General features: G+C 35.4%; 1 protein-coding gene across 1 annotated transcript; it reads left to right on the top strand.

Annotated features, from left to right (window-relative positions):
- Positions 1-2,393: 2,393 nt before the first annotated feature.
- pld3 (phospholipase D family member 3) lies at positions 2,394-21,672 on the top strand. Its single transcript, XM_073850513.1, has 12 exons — positions 2,394-2,584; positions 5,288-5,355; positions 5,843-5,893; positions 8,056-8,219; positions 8,388-8,568; positions 8,652-8,766; positions 11,530-11,657; positions 13,285-13,482; positions 13,695-13,834; positions 17,224-17,386; positions 19,800-19,899; positions 20,677-21,672. The coding sequence occupies exons 2-12, from the start codon at positions 5,329-5,331 to the stop codon at positions 20,862-20,864; spliced, it is 1,455 nt and encodes a 484-aa protein (XP_073706614.1). The 5' UTR covers positions 2,394-2,584; positions 5,288-5,328; the 3' UTR covers positions 20,865-21,672.
- The last annotated feature ends 231 nt before the right edge of the window (positions 21,673-21,903 follow it).

Genomic DNA, 21,903 nt, shown 5'->3' with positions numbered 1-21,903 from the left:
ATACCCAAAAAGTCTTCTGAAATCAAAAGAAATCTGAGACCAAAAATTTGATTTGATGCTTTAACCTGGCCATGTTTTGTTACGTGTCGAAGACGAAAAAGCATTTAAGCATAAAAACAATAAGTGTAATACTGATTTAAATTGTTTTTTTTTTTTTTTCAAAAAAAAAATCTGAAAAAGTTAATTTAATTGCATTTTTGTTTTTGTTTTTCTGAGCAAAAAATAAATATCAAACATTTCCCCCTAATTTACACCCACTAAAATGTCATTCAATGTCAATCTTGTCAGGCATATGTACAACAAAAATCTATTTATGACATATTAAAAGGCAATTACTTTCACACTAAATACTAGTAATTAGTTGTAATTCTACATTTTTAAAGTTTGTCACTATCCTAGGTTTTGCCCATTTATCAGTAAGAATTTTTTACTAATTTAAAACACAATAAAATGTATTATGCTCCCTTATACTTTTATATATTTTAATAATGTACAAGTCAGAATAAACATGTACTTTGCATTTTTTACATAAATATTGTGTTACACTAAATGACAGTGTAACATTACTTCAACCAAATTTTGACTTTTTATTCTCCAAAAACGTATTTAAAAACCTTAAAATTAGACAGATTTAATCTGCTTTCTATGAACATAAAATCGCTTTTGTACATTTCTTTTGAAGTGCACATTACACACATTTTGGCACTTTACAGGTATGTGCCAAAAAATTAGAATATCGAGGGAAAGTCCATTTATTTCAATCATTTTTTTTTTTTAAAGTGAAACTTGTATGTTATATTAGTTCACTACACACAAAGTGAAATATTTCAAGCCTTTATTTGTTTCAATTTTGATGATTATGGATTAAAGACAAAAACAAATCTACTTGTAGTATTTCACAAAATTAGAATATTTCACGTGACCAATAAAAAAAAGATTTGAAACATTCTGAAAAGTGTGTTAATGTACTGTATTATGTTCCATCATCTTCCTTTTGACAATACCCCATAGATTTTCAATGGGGTTTAAGTCAGGTGAGTTTGCCAGCCAATCAAGTACAGTTATTCCATGGCTATTAAACCAGGTACTGCTAGTTTTGGCTTTGTGGGCAGGTGCCAAATCCTGCTGGAAAATAAAATCATCATCTCCGAAAAGCTTGTCGGCAGCAGGAAGCATGAAGTGCTCTAAAATTTCCTGGTAGACAGCTGCGTTGACTGTGGACTGGATAAAAGATAATGAACCCACACCACATGCTCCCCAAACCATCACTGACTGTGGAAACTTCACAATGGACTTTAAGCAGCTTGACTTTTGTGCCTCTTTGATCTTCCTCTGGGACCTTGATTTCCAAATGAAATGCAAAATTTGCTTTCATCTGAAAACAGGACTTGGGACCACTGGACAACAGATCAGTACTTTTTCTCCGTAGCCCAGCACAGATGCTTCTGACGTTGTTTTTGGTTCAGGAGTGGCTTGACACATGGAATTCTCCAGCTGTAGCTCATGTCATGCAGATGTCTGTAAGTGGTGGTTCTTGATGCACTGACAGCAGCCTCAGTCCACTCCTTATGAAGCTCTCCCAGATTTCTGAACCACCCTTGCTTGACAATCCTCTCAAAGCTACGGTCATCCCTGTCATTTGTGCACCTTTTCCGGCCACATTTTTTCCTTCCTCTTAACACTCTGTTAATATACTTCGATACTGCGCTTGGTGAGCATCCAGCTTCTTTTGCAATTGCCTTTTGAGACTTGTCCTCCTTATGGAGGGTGTCAATGATGGTCTTCTGCACAATCCTCAAGTCAGCACACTTCCCCATGATTCTGAAGCCTACTAACTAAGCCACACTGAGACAATGTAAAGGCTGAGGAAACCTTTGCAGGAGTTTTGCATTAATTAGCGGACTAGATTGGGACACAGGGAGCCTACAATCTTGAACTTTGTCATGATATTCTAATTTTGTGAAATACTGGATTTTTTTTGTCTTTAATCCATAATCATTAAAATTGAAACAAATAAAGGCTTGAAATATTTCACTTTGTGTGTAGTGAACTAATATAACATACAAGTTTCACTTTTTGAAACAAATCACTGAAATAAATGGACTTTCCCTTGATATAAAATTTTTTTGGCACATACCTATAGCGGTTGGAATGTACTAATAAAACAATGTGGCACTAGAAACAGCACAACTAAGCAAAAATAACCTGATAACAACGCGTTACATAACAAATTAACCGATGTGCTATTGTTTCTGGTTTCTCTAAAATACCCTTTTTAAACACGGAAACCTTGATAAAACTGATGTGAATTTTCACAGCCTGCGTCACTCTCATGGCTTTCCACCATAGGTCACTTAAAATATGATCACGTGACTTACGAGCCCGATACAGTGCACTCGCTCGGAGCTCAAGAACGACAACAGTGTACTGCAAACACTGAACTGCAGTCATTGTTTACGCCGATTTCTCCTCGTTATTGTTAACAGAAAGCACTTGTTTTCATCTGTAAATAGAGCTCATTGATAGCTGATTTACCGCTGTGTCTCAGACGGGATGGTTTGCTTTGTGAGCTGTTAGATCACAGGTATGTCTTTTATTTCCTATACCTTTTCTTAACATTTCCTTTAAGTTGCGCTGACAAAGATTATGTGTGCGCATTAAGTATATAACAACAAATGTGTTATTTTACACTTGTGTTTACATTACACTTACGGAAGCAAAAATAGACCATGGCTGTGTGTCAAACACTAGTAAGTTGCCTATCTAGACAGCTTTTTGGACGCTACCAAGACGCTATCTTGCTCACTAGGGTAAGTTTTTTAGGCAGATTATTTGAATAAATGTCAGTACATAGTGTTGCAGTGTATTTGCAATTTTTTAGATGGTCTTAGTTGAAAGGATATTTCACCCTGAAGTGTTTTGTCATCAGTTACTCACCCTCGTCTCGTATTGTTCCAAACCTGTTTGGCCATTTTTCTTTATAGGGCGAATTATTCTTTTAAGGTTGCATAGATAGTGTATATATGTTTTGTATTGTAGAAGTATCTTCAGGACTTCTTAGTGCACATGATTGGACTCATGTGAGGACTCTTTTTGCGAAAGAGACCATGTTCTCGTTTACCCACAGTTACAGTAAAAGAGTGCCTGAAAGAGTGAAATATATTAAATATATTTCAAAGTTTAAGACTTGTTCTTCTTTATTAACCCTGCAAACCTGACACGTGAAATAATAATGTAAACAATACTTCCTGAGCTATTAGATAAAACAAAAGAACATCTTAAAAAAAACTAAACTGACCAAAAATATGAAATTTGGTGCATATGTTATTTACATGGCCCAAAAGAAAGTTGAAATTCTTATAGCATTTAATGTAAATCAGTGAAAACTTTGTGACAGTATATCAGACACATAATATGTGTATAATTATCAGTTGTCACTCTATATTTTCCAACAATATTTCTTATTAAAATGATAATTAATGTGATAGTTTACCCATAAATGTGACCCTGGACCACAAAACCAGTCATAAGGTTAAATTTTACAAAACTGAGATATATATATATATCATATGAAAGCTCAATAAATAAGCTTTCTATTGATGTATGGTTTGTTAGGACAGGACAATATTTGGCCGAGATACATCTATTTGAAAATCTGGAATCTGAGGGTGCAAAAAAATGGAAATACTGAGAAAATCACCTTTAAAGTTGTCCAAATTAAATTCTTAACAATGCATATTACTAATCAAATATTACATTTTGATATATTTATAGTAGGAATTTTACAAAAAATCTTCATGGAACATGATCTTTACTTAACTTCCTAATGATTTTTGGCATAAAAGAAAAATCAATAATTTTGACCCATACAGTGTATTTTTGGCTATTGCTACAAATATACCCCAGCGACTTAAGACTGGTTTTGTGGTCCAGGGTCACAAATGAGAATTCTGTCACTAATTACTCATTCTAATGTCATTCCAAACCCATAAGACTTCATCTTCAGAACACAAATTAAGATATTTTTGATGAAATCCAAGAGCTTTCTGACCCTGCGTAAACAGCAATGCCACGTTCAAGGCCTAGAAAGGTAGCAAGGACATTGATAAAATAGTCCATGTGACATCAGTGGTTCAACTGTAATTTTATGAAGCTACGAATATACTCTTTGTGCACAAAGAAAACAAAAATAATAAAAATGTACTGCCTTTCTGGGCCTTAAAAGTGGTAGTTGCATTGATGTCTATGCAGTGTCAGAAAGCTCTCGGATTTCATCAAAAATATCTTAATTTGTTTCGAAGATGAATAAAAGTTTTATGGCTTTGGAACGACATGAGGGTGAGTAATTAATGACAAAATTCTCATTTAAATATAATTTTGAGTGGCAACTGATAATTATACGCATATTATGTAAGTAGTCACACTCACTGATTTACATTAAATGCTATCAAAATGTCATCTTATATAAGAAAATATCTTAATTTGTGTTCTGAAGATCAGCAAAGGTCTTGCTGGTTTGGAATGACATAAAAGTGTGTAATTAATGACAGAATTTTTATTTTTGGTGAACTGTCCTTTTAAATGCTTCGTTTTATGATCAAATCTCTGTAGTTTTTGTTGTGGAGGCTAAACATAATGCAGTGCAATACAAGAACAAATCCTCAAAAGCCTCATAGATCATATTTAATATGTATTATGTAGTTGGAAAGTTACTTCAGTCCAGTAAATGTTAATCTAAAAGTAGTAAAGATTTCAGTTTAGAGTAATTAGAGTAATCCTAAAAATTCTTTTACATGCATAAAAAGTATGAAGCCAAGGACAAAAGGCATGTAGTAGATTTTGTGCAACAGGTTTTTCAGCACATCACAAACTATTACAGAAAACGCTCAACTTGATCACGTTACTATCAGGAAGCTCAGTCACGTGACCTTGTGCTCATGACTATCATAACTCTGCACTGCATCTACATTTCTTAATTTTCCTTGCGTCTTTAAAAACACTTCCACTTTTAAATCAGATGATGTCCCAGAGTGCCCGCTGTGTGTGAAAGGTTTGGCAAGCTCATCAAGACTTGTGTGTCAGTCATCTGGCTGTTCAGTCTGTAACCACTAATGCTGACGTCTGGCTCTTTCGGTGTAATGAGTTGGCAAAAAGCCTGTGTCTGTGGAACACAGGAAACAGAACAATGAATGGCACAAACGCGTACACAAACATTCACTATCACCAGTTTACATGCTTACACGAATAGATTCCCTAGAGTAAGACTAACTCATCTTTCATTTTATAGAATTTGTATTTCCTCCAAAGACGCTGGTAAACCTTAAAACAATGAAGTCAGAAATACCATACGAAAAGGTAGGTTATACATTTTGTGATTAGAATTGATTGTGATTCTACAGTGCTCCTTAAAAGAGCTTATTGCTTTGAGTTACAGATGAGGTCAAAAGTTTACATACACCTTGCAGAATCTGCAAAATTAGTGTGAAAAGATGGATCTCAAAATCATAGTTATTGTCGGAAAGGGTTCAAATACGCCAGAATGCTGAGAAACCAAAGAAAGACTCATGAAAAACGATCACAAAACAAACAATCAGGTGTATGTAAACTTTTGAACGGGGTCAATTTTATAAATTCAGCTATTATTTTCTCTTGTGGACTATATGTAAATGTCTCTTATCTGAAATATATTATACAGGTCAGTGCTAAAAAAATAACATGCATTATGTTTTGTATGTAAACTTTTGACCTCAACTGTATCTACTGGTTGTGATTTATACATTTCTGTGCAAACTCAAGACACTATGTTTGTTCAACTACAATTCATTTTCATGTTTTAATCAAGATGGTTGACGTGGAGCAAAGCAGAGGAGAAACACATCTTGGCTCACAAAAGGTATTAAATTAGTCTATCATGGTCATGGCATTCCAATAATTAGGGGCCAAGCACCGAAGGTGCGTAGTCACCTATTGTTTTCGTTCTGTTTCTTATTATTATTATTCTTCCGCCGCAAGTCTATGGCAGCCCATAGAACCGCTTGCGGGAAAGTTGTATAATTTGGCACACTGATAGAGGACAGTCTCAACTTTAACCATAGCAAGTTTGAAGTCTCTAACTCAAACTCTCTAGCGCCACCACTTGTCCAAACTTTCACTTTCTTTTTGCTGATAACGTTTGAACCGTAAGCCATAAAATCAAAATTCCAATTTTCTCTGAATCCTTGGGTCATGCTGAGTCGAATGAACACCAAATTTCAAAAATCGGAAGGTTTAGTTTTTTTCAATAATTTATTGTTTGTAAAACCTACTTTTTCGAACTCGTCCTAGACGGTTTGTCTGATTTTCACCAAAATTGGCTCAGATCATCTTCAGACCATGCAGGCAAAAAGTTATGGAATTCAAGTTGATTGAACAAACCGTTATCGAATAACGCGCTAATTAATTCTACGAAAAACGTTCAAAAATGGAAGTGAGGCCATATCTCTGCAACGCTTTGGAATATTGAGACCAAACTTGGTGTGTGTTATAACAAGCATGACCTAAGGCTACCTGCAGTGTTTCGTCACAGTGCCACCTAGTGGTCAGGAGATATAAAAGTTTTTAGTCTTGTTTGCAGCCAAAATATCTAAAAGGATTTTCTAGATTAAAGTAAAAAAAAAAAAAAGTCAAAATTAAGTGCGTTTCAAGTGCTTGAAACAAGCAAAATAATCTGCCAATGGGGTAAGAAAAATAATCTTGTTTTCTGTTTGATATAAGATTTGGGGGTATTTGCTTACCCAGTTGTTCCAAACAAAAACTCATAATATAAAATAATAATAATAATAATTTTTACTCATCTAGAAAATCATCTTTTTAATTTAAGAATTTTTCGATATTTTGGCTGGAAACAAGACAAAAAATCTAAAGAAAAGCATTAATTGCAGTGTAAATGTGGGCCTCACAACATAATGTACAATGTGAAAATAAATGTTATAAATATAAATGTATAAAATAAAGTTACAATATTTAGTGTTTTTAAAGCTCAACATTAAGGTAATCTATTGGTAAAAATAAGAATTAAGCATGCATAATTAACTCTAATAAGCTGTTTGGGCATTTTTTTCTTTAAAAAAATGGTTTCTTAAATGTGATCAAAACATGCATAGCATAATAACAATTTCTGACCTGATATTAAGTCATATGGATTAGCTTTTTTCACCAGATGGCCAACAAATGCATGATACATTCTCATATTTTCATTGTTTCAATTTATAGAAATTATAAAAAAATAAAAATATTAACATTTTTACTGTAGTGTAGTTCCAAGAGTTTGTGTAAATTTACACACAAAAAGATCTAAACAAGATCTAAATAACTTAAAATCCCAAAGGATATGCATAATTTTATTATTGCTGCTATAGAGCAATTGGTTTCATATGCTTTCATTAAAAAGTTTCCACAGCCAATGAATGCTCATTTTGAAAATCTTAGAACAGTTAAATATCCCATATACACTTCCGCTCAAAAGTTTGGGATCAGTAAGACTTGTAATGTTTTTTCAAGAAGTCTCTTATGAGCATCAAGGCTGCATTTATTTGATCAAAAATACAGAAAAAAACAGTAATATTGCGAAATGTTATTACAAGATAAAATAATGTTTTTATTTTAATATACTTTAAAATAGATTTAATTCCTGTCATACAAAGCTGAATTTTCATCAGCCATTAGTGTCACATGATCATTCAGAAATCATTCTAATATGCTGATTTATTAGTTGTGCTGCCAAATATTTTTCGGAACCTGTGATTCCTTTCCTCACGATTCTTTAGTGAATAACAAGTTAAAGAGCATTTATTCAAAATATAGATCTTTTCCAACAATGTAAATCTATGCTAGCACTTTTTGTGAATTAATCACATCCTTGGTGAATAAAAGTATTAATTTCTTTCAAAAAAAAAATTGGATTGTTGATTGGGATTGTTAGGGTTTGTTTTGGTAATGCTGACCAGTAACTGTACATTACCTCTTATATCTCTGTTGTTGCCCAGAAGCCTTGAATGTATCCATCTCTGTGTTTAGTATTACAGGTGTCTGATCATCCTCACCAGTTTAACCACAGTATTGTTGATACTCCTGTCACTCCAAAGCCTGCTTGTTCCAATGGCAACATCATCCTCCTCCTCCTCAAAATCATCTGGACAGCAGGAACATCTAATAAGAGAAACCTGTACTGATCCCTGCAGGTAGAGACTTTATTTGGGTCACTTGTCATTCTGTCACACGTCTTTATTTTTGAGTGTTTTAGTGGTCCACTGGTAAATGAGGTTAACCACAGTTTCACATCTGCACTTTCAATGAAGTTTGCATTTGTAGCTTTGTTGCCCTCTATAGTTTATGTATGCCATTTATAGGATTGTTTTAGTGGAGAGTATTCCTGAGGGACTGGTGTTTAACTCCTCAACCGCTCACCAATCCATATACGAAGGCTGGCTCAATCTTATATCTGGTGCTCAAAGCAGTCTGGACATCGCCTCCTTTTACTGGACTCTGACTAATGACGACACGCACACACAAGAGGCCACAGCTAATCAGGTTTGGATGTGGTGTTCACTGGCTTCTCACTGAATAATAGATTTTGTTAGTGACATCTTACCCAAGTGATATGTTCATTCTAGGGTGAGCAGATTTTGCGGGAATTAGGGCAGCTCTCGGGGAAAGTGTCTGTCCGAATTGCAGTCAGTAAACCAGATAAAAAACCTACGGATGACATTAAGTTCCTGACTGATTCTGGTAAGTCAGCTTGATGTTTATATGCAAAAATATATCAGCACATATTAAATAATCCCTTATTATAGGGCTGTAATGATTCCTCCTCGATTCTTTTCGAGTATGTGATTTAAAAAAATCATCGATTGCATTTTGCCCATGTCGAGTAATCGGCTAAATACCGGAAGTGGTGCATTCCACATATTACAGTTTTTTACAGACGCTAGGACACATTTCTCAATACTTAGGTCACTTTTGCAAAACTCTTACACAATTCTCCTAACCGACTTTCAGCTTGGCAAAGCAGTTCATTTCACATTCAAAATGCACTACAACTACCAAAACACTTTATTCAGGTCTCAAATAAACTTATTCTTCCAGAACACTAGCAAAGGTTGACAGCCGACAAACACACTTTGTCACCCACAAAACAATGAGCTAAAAAACACTAACAACATGTAGCATTGTTTTCTTGTGTAAAACAAGGACACATCTCTGTTTATAACTGCAATATATATTGTTTATAACTGCAATATATGCTACTGGAATGAATCAGACATGATGCAGAATTCGTCAATATTTTATGTTGTTTATTTATTTTTATTTTTTTGCACTAAGTAATTCCAAAATACAAGAATTTGTTAACAAACCATCCACTGATACAGATCCAGTAGTAATGCTAATCTACTCACATTTTTAGATTTGAAATATGTTTCAATAAAATATTGCTGACTCTACAGGCCTCAGTTAACATGTTAACGGATAAAGTTCATGACAATACCATTAGAAAAATATGGGACAAAAATGGCATGTTTAGAAGACTTGGCAAAGGAAAGCCTCATCTATCTAAAAAAAAAAACATGGCAGCACAGTTTAGGTCTGCAAAGTTGCATCTGAACAAAACATAAGTCTTCTAGAATAATGTCCTTTGAACAGACGAGACCGAAGTGGAGATGTTTGGCCATGATGCACAGCGCCAAGTTTAGTGAAAAGCTAAAGAGCGTATCAGCACAAACACCTCATACCAAAAGACAAGCATGCTGGAGGAGGGCTGATAATTTTGGGCTTGTTTTGTAGCTACAGGACCTGGGCACCTCACAGTCATTGAGTCGGCCATGAACTCCTCTGTATATCAAAGAATTCTTGAGTCAAATGTGAGGGCATCTGTCTGACAGCTAAAGTTGGGTCAAAATTGGGTCATGCAACAGGACAATGATCCCAAGCACACCAGAAAATCTACAACAGAATGGCTGAAAAGAAAAGAATGAAGGTGTTGCAAAAGCCCAGTCAAAGTCCAGAGCTCATCCTGACTCAAATGCTGTGGTGAGAGCTGTGCATAAGCAAATGCCCATAAACCTTAATAAAATGGAGCAACGTTGAACAGAAGAGCTAACTGTCCATAACGATTTCAAAATAAAAGTTTAAACCCTCGCCCTGAGTTTACATGTTTTGATATCCACATATTCAACAAATTACAGTGCCTGCAGCATTTCTGTCATAAAGAAATGGCCAAATATTACAGTTTAAGATGACATTTGAATTAAATATTTGTTGAGTCAATATTAAACAAGGATTAAACAAATAACAATCGTCAGTCCGTTGGCGCTCTCTGCAGGCATTTGTTATAACGCATAATGTACATTAGCTTTACTGTTTATAATACATTATGAATTTGAACAGTTCTGTTCAATAAATTTATGTGACTACTTGCTTTTGATACTTTATTTGAACTAATTATTATTGCCTCGTTGCTATTATATATTTACTTAAAGGGATAGTTCACCCAAAAATTTAAATTTGATGTTTATCTGCTTACCCCCAGGGCATCCAAGATGTAGGTGACTTTGTTTCTTCATTAGGACACAAACGAAGATTTTTAACAAAAACCGGTACAGTCTGTCAGCCAAATAATGGAAGTGGATGGGCTCCAAACCTTTAAAAGTAAACAAAAACATGCACAGACAAATCCAAATTACACCCTCCGGCTCGTGATGATACATTGATGTCCTAAGACACGAATTGAGCGGTTTTTGCGAGAAACTGAACAGTATTTATATCATTTTTTACCTTTGATACACAGCCACGTCCATCTGTCCTGAGCAAACGCTGGAAAGGGAAATCCGTGAAAAATCCCGGATGAGTTTGCACAAGCTAACGTAATCTTTTAGCTTTAAATCGGTTTGAACAATCAGGATAAGCGCAAGTAATTACCATTTTGAATAGCCGCTATATCCACAATCTCTGTGCTCTGTGTAAACAATGCGCCAGATCGCTTCCAGCTTTTGCGTATACTACGTCAGAGCGCGTTCACATGTAACGTGCCTGATGCTAAACTCGTGCTCAGGACAGATGCTGTGTATCAAAGGTAAAAATGATAAAAATACTGTTCAGTTTCTCACAAAAACCGATCGTTTCGTGTCTTAGGACATTAATGTATCGTCACGAGTCGCAGGGTGTAATTTGGATTTGTCTGTGCATGTTTTTGTTTACTTTTAAAGGTTTGGTGCCCATCCACTCATATTATTTGGCTGACAGACTGCACCGGTTTTCGTTAAAAATCTTCGTTTGTGTTCTGCTGAAGAAACAAAGTCACCTACATCTTGGATGCCCTGGGGGTAAGCAGTTAACATCAAATTTTCATTTTTGAGTGCACTATCCCTTTAAGTCATTTTAAAGGCTATTGTTAACTTATGCCTTTTTTTATTATTACAAAAAAATTATAATTATCCGATTACTCGATTACCACAATAATCGATAGTGACAGCCCTAATGCCTTACTGTTTGCAGGAGCTGATGTGCGGACGGTGAATATGCGAGAGCTGACGTCTGGTGTGCTGCATACTAAATTCTGGATTGTGGATAAGAAACACGTTTATATAGGAAGTGCCAATATGGACTGGAGGTCACTAACACAGGTCAGTCATATTTTTGGTCTTTTTTTTTTTTTTCAAGGATGATGGCCTATAACCTTTAAATACCACATGGTTGGATACATGTTTCCTCACCTACTCATACATGCATCATAGAAGAAGAACAATACCAGTCAAAAGTCTCTTCTGCTCACCAAGCCTGCGTTTATTTGATCCAAAACACAGCAAAAGTGGTAATATTTTCTGCATCATTACTCCAGTCTCCAGTGTCACATGATCCTTCAGAAATCATTCTAATATGCAAATAAATTTAAATAAATGCTGTTCTTCTGAACTTTCTATTTATCAAAGAAACCTGAAAAAAAATCTACTCAGCTGTTAAAGTGAAATAAAAAGTAAAGATAACAAAACAAAAAACTTCAAAATAAATGCTGTTCTGTTAAGCTTTTTATTTATTTTTATTCATGCTGAAAAAAAATGTAGCACAATTGTAAAACTAGATAAAAAAAAGTTTGTCAAGACAAACTTTGAAGTTGGCTTGAGAAAGCTAGAACAGGAAGATTAGATAGCATGATGTTAGTATGTTGCCAACATGATTACATGTCACTAACATGTTATGATGATAATCAAGTTACTAGCATTTTATTAGCATGTTGTTACAATAATTAACATGTTGCTAGCATGATTAGCATGTTGCTATCATGTTTTTAACATGATTAACATGTTACTAGCATGTTGTTAACATGATTTTATCATGATCAGCATGTTGATAACATGTTTAGCAAGTTACTGAGATGGTAGCATTATTCTAGCACGGTTATCATATTTCTAGCATGTTGTTACCATGATTAGCATGTTGCTAGCATGTTTCTAACATGATTAGCAAGTTTCTAACATGTTGTTACCATGATTTTGAGCATGATTAGTGTGTTATTAGCATGTTGCTAGCATGTTTCTAACATGATTAGCAAGTTACTACCATGTTTCTAGCATGATTCATATTACTAACATGTTGTTAAAATGATTTGAGCATGATTAGCATGTTACTAGCATGTTGTTAGCATGTTTCCAGCATTATTAGCAAGTTACTGGCATGTTACTAGCATGTTAGCGTGTTGCTTGCATGATTATCAAGTTACTTGCATGTTTCTAGCATTTTTCCCAGTTTTATTTGTACATTTTAGGAAAATCGTAAGTCCGATCAGTGAGAAAAGATATAACAACTCGAGTCTCAGTTGGAGTTTGTAGAGTTAAAGCTCTAGGAGTAGCAGTCAGAAGTGTTAGTCTCAGAAATAGCAGTACATAGTATATAGTAAATAGCAGAAATAGTTATAAGTTTCAGTAAGTTGGCTTTAGAGAGTAATATTAAGCAGAGCAAGCCAATCAGCAATTAAAATGATTTCTGAAGGATCATGTGACACCAAAGACTGGAGTAATAATGCTGAAACTTCAGCTTTGATCACAGAAATTAATTATTTTTTACAATATATTCAAATAGAAAATGGCTATTTTAAATGATAACAATATTTCACAATATTACGGTATTTGATAATAAAGAAATGCAGCTTCAGTGAGCAGAAGACTTTGTTAAAACACATTAAAATGTTATTGATCCATTGAATTATAGTGTTTTGTGTCTGTTTTATATATCTGACATGTTGGCTCTGCTCAGGTGAAGGAGTTGGGTGCGGTTGTGTATGACTGCAGCTGTCTTGCTAAGGATCTTGGGAAGATTTTCGAGGCTTATTGGTATCTCAATCAGACCAAGACTGTTCCTGCACAGTGGCCCAAAAACTACTCCACCCTGTACAATAAGGACACACCCATGCAGCTATCACTCAACGGGACCGATTCCAGTGTCTATCTATCAGTAAGAGAGAACAGGCACACTGAATAAATTGAGCTCCACCATAAAAGGGATTAAAGCTAATGAGCTTATAGTAACGCTGTGTATTCTTGTCAATGCTTTTGGAATTTTTGTGGCTTATGTTGTTCCTTGTTGTGGTGTTGTTTGCTGAGCGGATTGCAGTTTTGTTTGTCATTATTATTGAGGAAGTTTTCCCCTCTCTCTCTCTCTCACAGAGCTCTCCTCCTTCACTGTGCGCTGAGGGCCGGACTCCAGACCTGCAGTCAATCCTCAGTGTGATTGCTGATGCACAGCAGTTCGTTTACATCGCTGTGATGAACTATCTGCCCACTATGGAGTACTCCAGCCACAAAAGGTCTGTGGTGTATTTCCTGTCTCTTTCTTCACGCATGTTTCATAACCAGTCAACCTAAAGCCACCTGAAATCTGCTTATCATAGGCTTTTTGAAACATTTAGTTTAATTAGTGTATCATGAGGAAGCTCAAAAGTTACTCCGCAGTCCAAAAAAGTCTTGTGTATAAAAAAAGCATACACACGTAAACAGTATATCATTAATATACTGTTATAGTTAATATATTGTTAATATTTTGATTTTGTTTTTTAATCTTTTCTGTTTTCATTGTTAGCTTGCTTAAAGTTGAGCAATTTTGTGTTTTTTGTCATTTCATTTTCAAGTGTTTTTTTTTTTACTTTAGTACTTCAACTTTAGTTATTTTTAGATTTTTATTTTAGTACTTTAACCCTTGTGCATTCAAAAAAAGTTAAGTTACACATAGGTGCAAAATGGACAAAAAATGTCAGAAAACTGTCATAAAAATATGATTTATTGATATTTGTTTCCACTTTCACTGATGTTGATTTTTTTTAACCAGCATCTGTTTTATCCATAGATAACATTAATTCATTTTCAGAAGTGCAACCCTTTAAATGCTGGTTTGTTTACATAATGCCACAGGTGATTTTTTTATGAAAAAAATTACAAATAGTAGTAATTTCCATATACTAAATGCTGATTTTTTTTTTCTTTGCTTATTAGATTCTTGGGTGTGTCAGTGAAGAACAACAACATTAATTTTGAGGCATTTATATTTTTATGTAGTGTTAGATTTTAAAAAAATGTATATGCCAAATTTGAAAATATGCAAAAAAAAATTGCAGTTTTAATGGGTTTCAATGTGGACATTTTTGTCCTTAAGGTGCTGAGTATGAGTATTTTTTGTACGGAGGGTAAAATTGATTTTTTTTTTTTTTTTAAGGAAATTTCAATAAAAATAAACACCTGAGCCAAAATTTATGCAGTTGGCATTAACACAGGCACACTTATAACAAAACACAAAACTGAAATGGAAAAAAGTTCATAAGGTCGCACAAGGGTTATTTTAAACTAAAAGAACATTTTTCTTGAAGAGTTGAAATAAAGGGTTTTTTATTTACATTTTATTTAAGTTAAAGTAGAAGTTCACTTCCAGAGCAAAAAATTACAGTTAATGTACTCACCCCCTTGTCATCCAAGATGTTCATGTCTTTATTCCTTCAGTTGTAAAGAAATTGTTTTTTGTGGAAGACATTTCAGGATTTTTTTTTAGTGGACTTCAATGGTGCCTCAAATTTAAACTTCCAAAATGCAGTTTAAATGCCATTGTAAACGATCCCAGCAGAGGAAGAAGGGTCTTATCTGGCGAAACGATTGGTTATTTTAATTTTTAAAAAATACAAATTATATATTTTTTAACCTCAAACACTCATCTTGCTCTCATTGAACTGTTTTTTTTCCTGTTCAAGACAGTTAGGGCATGTCGGAAAAACTCCCATCTTATGTTCTCCCTCAACTTCAAAATCGTCATACATCATTGTTTTACCTTTTTTGTTAAGTGTGTTTGATTTTCTTTGCATGTTTACTTTGCAAAGACTGATTTTGAAATGATTTTTGAAGTTGAGATAGAAAATACGATGGGAGTTTTTCAACATACCCAGTTCAGGGGTAGTTCAGGCAGAGCAAGACGAGATGAGCGTTTGAGGTTAGAAAAATTCAAATAGCATATTTTTAATGAAACTAACCGATCGTTTCACTAGATAAGACCCTTCTTCCTCGGCTGGGATTGTTTACAACCGCATTTGAGATCGTTTGAAGTCACATTTAAACTGCATTTTGGAAGTTCAAAGTAGGGGCACCAATCCTGAAATGTTTTCCTCAAAAACATAATTTCTTTGTGACTGAAGAAAGAAAGACATGAACATCTTGCATGACAAGGGGGTGAGTACATTATCTGTAAAATTTTTGTTCTGGTAGTGAACTTCTCTTATAATGTTTCTTCCAAGTAATGAAAAAACTATTTATGGTTTAATTTTAGCTTTACTTAATTAAAATAACCCTGCTTCAACAGCATATATTTTTGTTTAGCATTTTGGCCCTCCCAGTCCAAGTGAAGCAATAAAGGACCATATACATTGCCTTGCGAAAAGTATTCATACCCCTTTATTTTTTCACCTTTTTTATGTAGCAGCCTAATGTTATTTTACTTTTTTCCCCACATCAGTCTACACTCGATACACCATAATGACAAAGCACAAAACAGGTTTGTAACAACTTTGCAAATTGATTAGAAATGAAAAGAAACCTTGTAGATGTTACTACACTTTAAGTGAAGTTAACCTGTGGCAAATTCATTTGAATGAGCATGATTTGGACAGGCAATAAAAGGTCTAACTGCTGAAAATGCATATAAGAGCAAAGACCAAGCTCTGAGGTCCAAAAAAACTGCCTGTAAAGCTCAGAAACAGGATTGTGTCAAGCCACACATTTGGGGAAGAGTTCAGAAAAAAATCTGCTGCATTGAAGGTTCACAGAAGCATGTAGTTTCCATTACCCTTAACAGAAGAAGTTTGAAACAACCAGGACTCTTCCTAGAGCTGGCCTCCTGGACAAACTGAGCAATTGATAAACATGGGCTTTGGTTAGAGAGGTGACCAAGCAGCTGATGGTCTCTCTAGTTGAACTCCATGATCCTATGTGGAGATGGGAGAAACGTATAGAAGGACAAACATCACTGAAACACTCCACTGTTATGGGCTTTATGGTGGTGTGACCAAACTCTCAGTGAAGACACATGAAAACACACTTAGCAATTTGCAAGACTGTGAGAAACAAGATTCTCTGGTCCAATAAGCCTCAATTCCAAGCATCATGCTAAACACCTTCAGAGTACAATCCCAACAGTAAAGTGTGCTGATATCAGCCTCATGCTGTGGGGCTGTTTTTTTTAGCTTGAACCCAATCAAACCTTTCTGGAGGAAAATGTCTGCCAGCCTGCATTCAAGCTGACAGAGCTTGAGAGCTGAAGAGATGAGGTGAAATGTATATGTGCAAAATTGTCACATTATACCCAAAAAGACTTGAGGCTGTAAAGGTGCTAAGTACTAAGGTATGAATACTTACGCAATGTACTTATTTCAGTTTTAATGAGTTTGTAAAGTTGTCACAATCCTGTTTTGTGCTTTGCCATTATGGTGTATGGAGTGTAGATTGATGTGGAAAACTTGATTTAAAGCAGTTCACATAAGGCTGCAACATAACAAGAGGTGTGAATACTTTGGCAAGGCATTGCAGTTCATTTAGAAGTTCACAGGAGCAGAATGGTCTCAGTCTGCATGGAGGTGTCTAATTGTTGCACATTTTTAACCTTCAAAATTTAACTCTGTAATACCCACAATGTTAAACCCTGGCTCTCCTTGATTTCCTGCAGGTACTGGGCGGATATTGACACCCAGCTGCGGCGTGTGGCTTATGAGCGTAATGTTCGTGTGCGTCTGCTGATCAGTTGTTGGGAGAGTACCAACCCAATCATGTTCCCTTTCCTTCGCTCACTCGCTTCCTTACAGGACAAGAACAAGCTGGATGTTCAAGTGGTGAGTGCCGCCAGAGGAGCTCTTGACGAGTTTAGTTGTCTGTTGTGTGATATATTACCAGAGAGGCCATGATAATGTTGTTTTTGAAATATTCTTACATTGATCTTACATTGTTTTCAGGACTGATAATGAATAGAAAGTTCAAAAGGACAGCATTTATTTGAACTAGAAATCATTTGTAACATAAATGTCTGAACTTGTACTTTTTAGGGATGTAACAATATCAAAATCTCACAATACGATAGTGAATATCTCGATATGAAGTCCATGATGTGATATTTAAAAAAAAAAAAAAAGACAAATGAAGAATGAACAAAGTTAAATTATTCTATCCAATGCACTTTGAGAGTCCAAAAGCTCCAGGCCATGTTCGTTTTCTTTAACTAAGAAAACGTAAGTCAGAAATAAGTCAGTGAATTGACGTGTACCTGAACTTTAAATGAGACTCGACCCTCTTTATTTGTGGTATATTTTCTCAGTCTTAATTACATTCACACTGGTGTTTCAGGAAGCCAAAATAATTAGAATATAGTAATAATAATTTTATATTATTGTTATTCCTATGACAGTAATAGCCATATATTGTAAAACAATTGCATTGTCAAATAAATGAAAATGAATATTTCATAGGTATATTATTTTTCCTTTACACTACAGTAGAGTAATTACAATACTACAGTCGTGGCCAAAAGTTTTGAGAATGACACAAATATTAGTTTTCACAAAATTTGCTGCTAAACTGCTTTTAGATCTTTGTTTCATTTGTTTCTGTGATGTGCTGAAATATAATTACAAGCACTTCATACGTTTCAAAGGCTTTTATCGACTATTACATGACATTTATGCAAAGAGTCAGTATTTACAGTGTTGGCCCTTCTTTTTCAGGACCTCTGCAATTCGACTGGGCATGCTCTCAATCAACTTCTGGGCCAAATCCTGACTGATAGCAACCCATTCTTTCATAATCACTTCTTGGAGTTTGTCAGAATTAGTGGGTTTTTGTTTGTCCACCCGCCTCTTGAGGATTGACCACAAGTTCTCAATGGGATTAAGATCTGGGGAGTTTCCAGGCCATGGACCCAAAATTTCAACGTTTTGGTCCCCGAGCCACTTAGTTATCACTTTTGCCTTATGGCACGGTGCTCCATCGTGCTGGAAAAGGCATTGTTCTTCACCAAACTGTTGTTGGATTGTTGGAAGAAGTTGCTGTTGGAGGGTGTTTTGGTACCATTCTTTATTCATGGCTGTGTTTTTGGGCAAAATTGTGAGTGAGCCCACTCCCTTGGATGAGAAGCAACCCCACACATGAATGGTCTCAGGATGCTTTACTGTTGGCACGACACAGGACTGATGGTAGCGCTCACCTTTTCTTCTCCAGACAAGCCTTTTTCCAGATGCCCCAAACAATCGGAAAGAGGCTTCATCGGAGAATATGACTTTGCCCCAGTCCTCAGCAGTCCATTCGCCATACTTTTTGCAGAAGATCAATCTGTCCCTGATGTTTTTTTTTGGAGAGAAGTGGCTTCTTTGCTGCCCTTCTTGACACCAGGCCATCTTCCAAAAGTCTTGGCCTCACTGTGCGTTCAGATGCGCTCACACCTGCCTCCTGCCATTCCTGAGCAAGCTCTGCACTGGTGGCACTCCGATCCCGCAGCTAAATCCTCTTTAGGAGACGATCCTGGCGCTTGCTGGACTTTCTTGGACGCCCTGAAGCCTTCTTAACAATGCAGTGGAAAGTTTTTTTCAGGATTAAGTTAATTTTCATGGCAAAGGAGGACTATGCAATTCATCTGATCTCTCTTCATAACATTCTGGAGTATATGCAAATTGCTATTATAAAAACTTAAGCAGCAACTTTTCCAATTTCCAATATTTATGTAATTCTCAAAACTTTTGGCCACGACTGTACTTTCGTAATTTCCACACTTGAAAAAGATCTTTTGAATTTGGACTGCAGTAACCTTACCCATTTAAACCACTAGCTGTCAGCAATTCATTCTGCACTTTAAGTTTTTATTTTGATGGAAAACTCCAGCTTCAGTGAAAACAGGCTTACAAAAATGCATCTCACTAGAAACCTAGTGAAATGCTGTAATCATCAGCTTTCGGTTTTAGTTTGTTTGACAGATACTGTGTCAAAGCATAATGGCCCAAAACAGCACTTTAAAGACCTTTTATGTTAGAATAAGAAGTTGAAATATGTTTTAATAACTACACTTTTTGCCCGAAAGACCTATCATTTCATGTCGTCATGGGATCACAATATCGAGATCGAGTTTTGCTATCGCGAGACCACACTATGGATAATACAGTTACATCCCTAGTACTTTTGGATCAATTTAATGTCCTTGCTAAATAAAGAAAAACTTCAAATGTCTGCATAAATTAATACAAACCATTTTTCCTTTCACAGAGGATTTTTACTGTGCCTGCCAACCCTCGACAGAAACAAATTCCCTTTGCCAGAGTCAACCATAACAAGTACATGGTGACAGATAAAATTGCTTACATAGGTACAGCTCATTTTTTTTCTATTAATTGTAATTTTTACGTTCTGTTTTTCTTATTGCATTTCTAAAACATCTTCTAAAGACCTGAATGAACAGAAACTTTATCTGTAAATGTTTGTTCTGCAAGTGAACTACTTCTTTAACTATGGACAATTTACCTACCCCCTTGTCGTCCAAGATATTTGTGTCTTTCTTTCTCAGTCGATAAGAAATGATGCTTCTTGAGGAAAACATTTCAGGATTTCTCTCCATGTAATGGACTTCAATGGTGCCCCCTAGTTTAAACTTCCAAAATGCAGTTTACGATTGGCCATTTTCGAAACAAACTGACAATTTATATACTTTTTAACCTCAAACGCTTGTCTTCTCTATGTCTCGTTTCTGAAGAAAACGAGATGGGCGTTTTTCGACATACCCTACCTGTATTGACTAGAGACTACGAATGTGCATTGCAGAGACGAGACAAGATGAGCATTTGAGGTTAAAAAGTATAAAAATAGTCAATTTGTTTCAAAAATTACCAATCGTTTCACTAGAAAAGACACTTCTTCCTCGGATGGGATCGTTTAGACCTCTTTGAAGCTGCATTTAAACTGCATTTTGGAAGTTCAAACTTAGGGGCACCATTGAAGTCCATTACATGGAGAGAAATCCTGAAATGTTCACGATTGAAGAAAGAAACACATGAACATCTTGGATGACCAAGGGGTTGTTCTGGAAGTGAACTAATCCCTTAAATATCATCTTGTTCCTATTTTTATCTGCCTCCATACTTTCCAGGTACGTCTAATTGGTCAGGTGACTACTTTGTGAACACAGCTGGATCTGCATTAGTGGTGAACCAGACTTCAGCTCAGTCCACAAGCCCTACAGTCCAGGAGCAGCTGCAAGCGGTGTTTGAGAGAGACTGGGACTCTTCGTACAGCACCGACATCAACCACAGAACCAACCGCAAAGACATTTGCTAGGCAAAGCGCTGGAGGGAGTAAAACACCTGTTTAATGGCATTTGCTGATGGATGGTATTCAGGGCATGTGTAGAGCTCTGCTCCATTTCTGGGCTCAGCTTACCATGAACTACTTTTGCACTCATCAAGAACATATTTTTTTCAAAAATAATGTCACCCTCACTTCTGACCAGCATATATTTTGCACAAAATGTAAATGACATGCAATACCTCTTAACAGAAATGCCTTCCTGTTGATTATTTTTTTAACAGAGTTTCTCGGGAAAATCATTGATTTAGTATATCATTCATAGCTGCTTTCTCTTTCTAAAGTGATTTCATAATTGCTGCCTTTTTAAAAAAAAAATCATCTCAGAAGTATTCATGTGTTTTTTGTTTTTTTTTTGTTTTGTTTTTAAATCAGATCTGACTCATCAAAAAAACTTACTGGATTAATAACCGGTCTGTTCTCATCTCCGAAGGCATTCTTGCATGTCTGAACGCAATTGATGAATTGTCATGCCAACATAGTTTTTTACTTCAGGATTTACAAGTTGTTTTTTTGATGTCTGTAAATCTGGAAGTGAAAATTTCATGGCATTCATGTAGACCAGTCATTAGTAGATATGTTTTTTTTATTATAAAGAGGAATAGTGAGCTGTAATGAGGGATGTGTGAGTCAATTTTAAACTTTTTGTTTTTGAAAATATGCACACTTTATTGGCTGTGAACCTTTTCGAACATTTTCAAGAGAGTTTATGTTACATTTAACGTCTCTTTTTTGGGGGGGCTGTGTTTTATGAAAGTGTAAACTGTTATAAATAAACACTTGATATTGAACACTTCATAACTGTTTTATAGTTATTTCTAAGTCATTGTTTATACGATTGTATGATTATATGATAGTAGCATAGAATTTGTATGTGCTTCTGAAAATAATTATGGATGCTCCTGCACTTCCTTGAAACAATGCATTTATAAAAGCACAGGTATTTTAAAATGCTTTAGGAGAGACAAGAAGTAACGCATTAAATTAACTCAAATCATAAGTACACACCCGT

Source organism: Garra rufa, chromosome 11, assembly GCF_049309525.1.
Source record: "Garra rufa chromosome 11, GarRuf1.0, whole genome shotgun sequence".
Taxonomy (NCBI): domain Eukaryota; kingdom Metazoa; phylum Chordata; class Actinopteri; order Cypriniformes; family Cyprinidae; genus Garra; species Garra rufa.
Note: the sequence above shows the minus strand (reverse complement) of the source record. Positions and strands in the feature narration are given on the sequence as shown.